The 8,438-nt window shown below is 38.9% G+C and overlaps 1 protein-coding gene across 2 annotated transcripts in view; it reads left to right on the top strand.

Annotated features, from left to right (window-relative positions):
• Positions 1-393: 393 nt before the first annotated feature.
• letm1.S (leucine zipper-EF-hand containing transmembrane protein 1 S homeolog) overlaps positions 394-8,438 on the top strand; it is a 41,278-nt gene continuing 33,233 nt past the window's right edge. For both annotated transcript variants that reach the window (XM_018243005.2, XM_018243004.2), the window contains exons 1-2: positions 394-684; positions 6,686-6,743. In XM_018243005.2, coding sequence (XP_018098494.1) covers positions 594-684; positions 6,686-6,743 — 149 coding nt within the window. In that variant the 5' untranslated portion in view covers positions 394-593. The remainder of the gene's footprint in view (positions 685-6,685; positions 6,744-8,438) is intronic.

The following is an 8,438-nucleotide window of genomic DNA, read 5'->3' as shown; positions in this document are numbered from 1 at the left end:
GGAGACGTAGGCTTGGCACATTTGGGCAAGAAAAAACTTTCCAAAATGCAAACCAGCCAAAGGCCCAAAAAGTAGCCCAAATCTGTACCTTGGCTAGTTTATACTTTCACAACCAGCCTGAGTTTTAAATTAGTAGCCTAATTTGGCTGCCTGGCAACCTTCACCACTGGCCACTAGAGGCTTCCTTGCCATGTGACAGGCCAGTGCTAGTACATTCAGCCGAATGCAGGAACTCTGAAGCCCATGGCCATGTGTGTAACAGAATATATGCACTCTCATTATCTGCCCTGGAACTGGAAGGATACTGCCCGTAACTTAAATGGCTGCACTCGTCTTCCCATTCATGGGCGTGCCAATGCAGTTTTCCGCAGTAGTTTCCGGTGGCCTGCTTCCCTGGCGGAAGTGGTGAGGATTGCGTGACGTCGGCTCCGCCTCCTAGCCGGCAGTACCATGCGCAGTCAGGAGACTGGAGGAGGTTATTCGGCCGCTGGCAGCGGGACATGGCGCAGCCAAGACGTGACAGCAGTTTTGGGGATTAATCCAAACAGCAGCCTACTGTACCACCTTATCCGCATATAAAGCCCAGGGAAAGCATGGCCGCCTTGCTAGTACGAGGCTGTGTCCTGAGACCCACCTGGACAAGCAGAACGGCTCCTGTGTGTGTCCGAGGAGAAGTCATGAAGGGTAAGTATCACTTGTGTGTCATTATTCCTCTCACAGACACCGCATTCCATCAGTCTTAGGGCTCCTATGGGCAAAAGCCTGTGGCGTGGGACTTGCCCTCCTCTGTCACTACTGTAACCCTAACACCTTGACTGCTGATAGTTGTAGTTTAACAGCGGCCACTGATTTAAAGTGACAGTTCACCTTTAATTTTAAAGGGGAACTATCTCGAAAATGAAAATGTTATATTATCTTCAGCATACTGAAATAAGAAACTTTCTAAATACAATCAATTAAAATTTATGTACCATTTCTGAAATAATCAAGTTTATTTTCACGATTCCTCTCTCAGCATCTGTTTCTCTTCATTCTCTCTTCATGCAGCAGTTGGGTGTCAGATAAATGATCCAATATATCTTATAGGGGGGCTCCTTTTGCCTAGAAGATGTATTAGACCTCACTCTATTAAACTCACCAGACATCATGTCTCTCTACATGCAGGATTTGTGCAAAAGGCAGTTATTTTGTTACATTTTGTTTGTACTGGAATCAGTTATTTGAGTGAGCTCTAATACATCTGCTAGGAAAGGAGCCCCCCTATAAGATATATTGGATCTAACTGTCAATGAATATCTGACACCCAACTGCTGCATGAAGAGAGAATGAAGAGAAACAGATGCTGAGAGAGGAATAGTGAAGATAAACTTGATTATTTATGAATCAATGCAGAATCATTGATTGTATTTAGAAAGTTTCTTAGTTCAGTATGAACAATCTTATATTCAATTTTCATTTTCGCGTTAGTTCTCCTTTAAAGTGGTGGTTCCCCTTTAAGTTAACTTTTAGTATGTTATAAACCAACCTATTCGAAGCAACTTTTCAATTGGTCTTCATAAAGTTTTTCAATTGTTTGCTTTCTTCTTCTGACTCTTTCCAGTTTTCAAATGGGAGTCACCGACCCCATCTAAAAAAAACAAATGCTCTCTAAATCTACAACTTTAATGTTATAGCTACTTTTTATTACTCGTCGTTCTATTCAGGCCTCTCCTGTTCATATTCCAGTCCCTTATTCAAATCAATGCATGGTTGCTAGGGGAATTTGGATCCTAGCAACCAGATTGTCGACGTTGCAAACTGGAGAGCTGCTGAATAAAAAGCTAAATAACTCAAAAACCACAAATAATAAAAAATGAAAACCAATTGCAAACTGTCTCAGAATATCACTATCTACATACATCATCCTAAAAGTTAATTTAAAGGTGAACCAGTCCCATTAACGTGTCTCAAGTCCTGACCATATAGCAGACTGCTGACTACACAGTCATATCTGAAAGTGACGTTATCATAAAGAAGTATTTGTCGATTCATCCGTACATGTTCAACTGCTTTGAGGAGCCAAATACCATTCTGCTCTATTGGGTGTTAGAGCTCAGCTGAGGATTAACACCACTCTAAATCTATAAATTGCAAATTAAATTAAGAATTCTTATATTTTTTCCATGCCAGATCAAATCGTTCCTGTTTGGACAATAAGTTGTTAAATATGTAGTGGCAGAGATTTTTTTCCCCACCAAATCTGTGTAAAGGCGCATAGGACATTGTTATTTTGGAAGCTCACATGAGAGACTATGGGGCAAATTCACTAAGCGCCGAACGCTAGCGCTACTTCGCTAGCGTTACTTTGCTAGCGTTTGTCATTTTTGTTACTGCGCAAATTCACTAACGAACGCTGGCGTAGTTTCGCTAGTGTTACTTCGCACCCTTACGCCTGGCGAAGTTTCGCTAGCGACGTAACTACGCAAATTCACTAACTTGCGCAGTGTACTGAACGCTACCTTTTACGCTAGACTTCCTTCGCCACCTCAGACCTGGCGAAGCGCAATAGCGTAGATAGGGATTGTTTCAAAAAAAGTCAAAATTTTTTCTAAGTCCCAAAAAACGCTGGCGTGTTTTCTATATTATGGGTGATAGGCTGAAAAAGATCGAAAAATTTTTTGGGGCTCCCCTCCTTCCCCCCTACATTTCCTGACTCATGGCAACTTACCTAGACAGTGGGCACATGTGTAGGGCAAAATAAAAATTTTATTTGATGAATTGAAGGTTTTCTAGGCATTTGTAGTGCTGATACATATTCCTCCATTGAAATTTGAATTTGGCGCCCTATGCAAATTAGCCTTCGCTAGCGTAACTTCGCTTTACTTAGCGAATCAACGCTAGCGCAACTTCGCAACCTTACGCTACCCCTGTGCGCAACTTCGGATTTTAGTGAATTTGCGAAGCGCTGGCGAAACTACGCCTGGCGAAGCGCGGCAAAGTTGCGCCTGGCGAAACTACGATTGTTAGTGAATTTGCCCCTATGTGACTGAAACCTTGTTGCAAAGGTATTTTGTTTAAACCCTTTCCCAGGCCCAGTGACCGGCATTTCTAGCAGTTTGTATCATCTGACTATGGAACATACATCTCACTTACAGCTCTGCTAGAAATTTCCCAGTCTGGCTGATAATAGCACCCATTCTCACTTTTTGCCCCATGAATAATATGGGATCCGTTATCCGGAAACCCGTTATCCAGAAAGCTCTGAATTACAGAAAGTAATTCATTTTTCTCTATAATAAAACCGTGTATTATGTATAATCCAAACTAAGATATAATTAATCCTTACTGGAAGCAGAACCAGCCTATTGGGTTTATTTAGGGGCAGATTTATCAAGGGTCGATTTTTTATTTATTTTTATCGTCAAAACTGTCAAATTCGATGGGAGTTATTCAAATTAAATTCGAGTTTTTAAAAAAAATTAGAATTAGATTTTCAATTTATCATACCCTGGCCCTTTAAGAACTCGAATTCGACTATTCGCTACATAAACCTGAAGAATGGTCACTTGATAAAGAATCCTTGTGATCCGAAACATGTTGTGATTCAATAAATAATTATTTGCGGCAGAGACTGCGTCTTATGTGCTCCATCCATACCTATGTTTGCTGGAATTGTCATTTAAGTCAATGGGAGAGGTACAGGGATCGCCTTGGAGTTGTTTGCAGCCTTCCTGACACTCAAGTTTTTAAAATTTGAAGCAAATTTGATTCAAATTCGATTTGAGTTTTTGGGACGATTTAATACAATAAATTTCAATTGGTCGAATTTCAAATTTATGGGAGTTTAGTTTTTTTTTTGTTTTTTTTTTTTTTTTAGTATTATCTTTGTCACTACAGCTACACATGTTGTCACTAGTGATGAGCGAATTGATGCACCAGCCATGGATTCGCAGCGAAATTCAGAATTTTGCCATGTGAGAATTTATTTTGCGAAACTGCAGCGAAAAATTGCTGCAAGAAAAAACGCCCATTGACTTTAATGCATTAGGACAAAAAGTCGCCATAAGAAAAAATGCCCATTGACTTTAATGCGTTAGGACAAAAAGTTACCATACACAATAACGCCCATTGACTTAAATGTATTAGGACAAAAAGTCGCCATAGGAAAAAACACCCATTGACTTTAATGCATTAGGACAAAAAAGTCGCCATAAGAAAAAACGCTCATTGACTTTAATTCATTAGGACAAAAAGTCATCATACGAAAAAACGCCCATTGACTTTAATGCATTAGGACAAAAAAGTCGCCATAAGAAAAAACGCTCATTGACTTTAAGGGTAAGGACACACTGGACGATTTGTCGCCAACGTTTTAAAAAAGTAAATCGCGGCGACAAGACGATCGTCTTTTTTGAACAGACGATTCACAGCGACTATTGGCACAGAGCGATTTGTATCCTATTACTCTGTGCGGTACGTGCTCCACCCAAACCTGAAACGGTTTGTGCTTCCCGCTGTAACCTTGCGTTTTTACGTGCTTGCGTTCTTGCGTCATTGCGTTCGCATTGTAATTTGAATACAATTGCTGTTACTTATCTGTATGTGTGTGCGTGTCTAGGAGATTTCAGTGCTTTTCTAAGTACATGCTATTTCTGATAAATCGCTCGGAAAAGGGTCTCAGTGCGTTTTGGAGCTACAGGCGATTCACAAACGCACTGTGGGCACAGGAGCTGGCGTCTTTCATTTGGTTTTGTTCAGAGACAAAACGAGCGATATGTCGCAGCGATTTGCTTTTTAAAAACGTTGGCGACAAATCGTCCAGTGTGTCCTTACCCTAATTCATTAGGACAAAAAAGTCGTCATACGAAAAAACGCCGATGGACTTTAAGGGTAAGGACACACTGGACGATTTGTCGCCAACGTTTTTAAAAAGCAAATCGCTTCGACATATCGCTCGTTTTGTTTCTGAACAAAACCAAATGAAAGACACCAGCTCCTGTGCCCACAGCGCGTTTGTGAATCGCCTGTAGCTCCAAAACGCACTGAGACCCCTTCCGAGCGATTTATCAGAAATAGCATGTACTTAGAAAAGCACTGAAATCTCCTAGACACGCACACACATACAGATAAGTAACAGCAATTGTATTCAAATTACAATGCGAACGCAATGACGCAAGAACGTAAAGACGCCAGGTTACAGCGGGAAGCACAAACCGTTTCCGGTTTGGGTGGAGCACGTACCGCACAGAGTAATAGGATATAAATCGCTCTGTGCGAATAGTCGCTGTGAATCGTCTGTTCAAAAAAGACGATCGTCTTGTCGCCGCGATTTACTTTTTTAAAACGTTGGCGACAAATCGTCCAGTGTGTCCCTACCCTAATGCATTAGGACCAAAAAGTCGCCATAAGAAAAAACGCCCATTGACTTTAATGCATTAGGAGCAATAAAAATTGTTGCTCATCACTAGTCGTTACTAATTGATTTGCTGTCTGGAGTATAAACAGCATCAGCCGAGCAAGAGACTATGGTTTCCTTTATAGAACCATATCCAGTGAACACCCCGATATCAGATACTTCATTAAAGACCTTCCTCCTATCAAAGTGATGAGTGTTTACAGTAACTAAGGGAACAATTTCATTGCTAAATAACATCTCACTTACAACCTTGGCAGCCTCTGCACCTTTCTTTTTTCTCTTACTGTAGGGACGGGCCTTGTACAGTGGGAAGTGTATAGAACAGACCATTTGTTGTTTAGCTGGAGATTCGACTTTTTAAGCGATTTTTTTCAAAAACAAATAGTTCTATATTGGTTTGACTTTATTTATTGAAACATTCCATCTACATCTTTATCTTTGTTGTGTAAAACTGCAGTTTAACCCAGATAATGCCAAGGCTGGCCATGTATGTAATGATAATATTGTAAGGGTTTAAATGTGCACAGGTATGGGACCTGTTATCCAGAATGTTCTGGACCTGAGGTATTCTGGATAAGGGATCTTTCTGTAATTTGGATCTTCATACCTTAAGTCTACCAGAAATTCATGCAAACATTAAATACACCCAATAGGCTGGTTCTGCTTCCAATAAGAATTAATTATATCTTAGTTGGGATCAAGTACAAGCTACTGTTTTATTATTACAGAGAAAAGGGAAATTATTTTTCAAAATGTGGATTATTTCACTATGTCTAATTAGGAGCTTTCTGGATAATGGGTTTCTAGATAATAGATCCCATACCTGTAATACCAATTATTTCACAACAATTTCCTTTTGTCTGTATTACTAAAACAGATCCAAATTGCGGAAAGATCCGTTGTCTTGAAAACCCCTGCATTCTTAGTAACAGGTCCCATACCTGTACAGAGAAAAAAGATACATTTGGATAAAATGGAGTCTATGGGAGATGGCCTTTCTGTAATTTGGAGCTTTCTGGATAACGGGTTTCCGGATAATGGATCCCATACCTTTATTTATATATATATATATATATATATATATATATATATATATATATATATATATATATATATATATATATACATATTATGTAAAATATGCTATAATATCTAAAGCATGCTTTTGTGTCTCTATATAAAATGTATACACGTTATTATTGGATTGGGGCGCTATAGAGCAATATCACTACACAGCACTGACATTTTTAATCATTAATATTTGATTTTGATTTTTTTTTTCTGTTTCAGGTAATTTTGCTGATTCTTTCTGCCTAAGCTGCACCTCACTTCGGTTATTTAATTACAGGTAAGAAATGTTCTTATTAATGTTGAGTAAAACCCACTGGCTTATGTTCTTCTTCAAGGGAAATCTTAGCTGTCCCCAAGCTTTTGTATATTGATATACATGGGGGCTGCCATAATGTTCCTTATTACACTCCAGGAAAACCGTAACATCTAGTTACCAGGTTAAAGGGCATGTAAAGGCAAAAAAATTAAATCCTATTTTTTCTTTCATCAATGAAAAGAAACCTATCTCTCAATTTAATAAAAAAAAAGTGTATTGTTTTTATAAGAAACCTGACTGTATGTAGTGAAATTCTCCCTTCATTTACTACTATGGATAGGAATTGTCCCTAACTGCTCTGCAATCATACTTATGAACAGCAGGGGGCGTCCCCACCTTACTTCCCATCCATGTGGAACTCAAGCAGCTTTGTTTGTTTCCCTGTAGAGCAGTTGGTGACTGTGTAAAGATCTGTATTGGATTTTGTTTTTGCCTTTACTGTTTCCTACTCCAGCTGCAGGGACAAAGATCATGGAGCCAGATTTAAACAGGTAAAATGGATTCTATTTGGAGGATTATTTTGCTGCAGCCGCTGGTTCTGCAGAGTTGGAGAAAGTTTGTATTAAACAATACAAAAACTATAAAATCCACATTAGATTACATGACAACACAGGACCCAGTGCAGTCTGTATATTCTGATTATTAATCAGTCTTGTTGTATCGGCTTCTGGCAGATATTCTTTGACTTGTGCTGTTTTGATAATTTATGACGATCCCTAAGCAGCCCAGACCACACTGAGCATGTGCACAGTCTTGGTCTTGCAAAGATGTATAACAAAGTTACAAGATGGTGACCCCATGTGGCCAACTTTGATACTTGTTTGATTAGGCTTGTGGTGCAGTAAGTTCATGTTTATGTTTAATATACAAAATACAGCAATTCTAGTCTTATTCTATTTTAGACTTTATTTCCCCTTTAAGGAACAAATAAAAGCAATAATGTTCCTGTGTGCTGTTAACTTGCTTCTTCTAATAGGATAGGATTGCATTTTTTTGCAAATTGAGAGCACAGGGGCGAGGATCATACCATGCTGATTTGTTTCTGTAGGGATATTAAATCTATGAGATGCCTTATTTGGTACTCAGGCTATCATTGGTGGATGTAACTTTCCTGAGATTCACTTATGACTATGCATTTAAAGGAAAACTATATCCCCAAAATGAATACTTAAGCAACAGATAGTTTATATCCAATTGAATGACATATTAAAGAATCTTACCAAACTGGAATATATATCTACATAAATATTGCCCTTTTACATCTCTTGCCTTGAACCACCATTTCGTGACTCTATCTGTGCTGCCTCAGAGATCACCTGACCAGAAATACTACAACATTAACTGTAACAGGAAGAAGTGAGGAAGCAAAAGGCAGAACTCTGTCTGTTAATTGGCTCATGTGACCTTACATGTGGTTTGTATGTGTGCACAGTGAATCTTACGATCTCAGGGGGCGGCCCTTATTTTTTAAAATGGCAATTTTCTATTTATGATTACCCAATGGCACATACTACTAAAAAAGTATATTATTATGATAATGGTTCATTTACATGAAGCAGGGTTTTACACATGAGCTGTTTTACTCAGTATCTTTTAATAGAGACCTACATTGTTTGGGGGGTATAGTTTTCCTTTAATAATTATGCATGTGTTAAA

This window comes from Xenopus laevis, chromosome 1S (assembly GCF_017654675.1).
Source record: "Xenopus laevis strain J_2021 chromosome 1S, Xenopus_laevis_v10.1, whole genome shotgun sequence".
In the NCBI taxonomy this organism is placed as follows: Eukaryota; Metazoa; Chordata; class Amphibia; order Anura; family Pipidae; genus Xenopus; species Xenopus laevis.
This window is presented reverse-complemented; position numbering and strand designations above follow the sequence as displayed.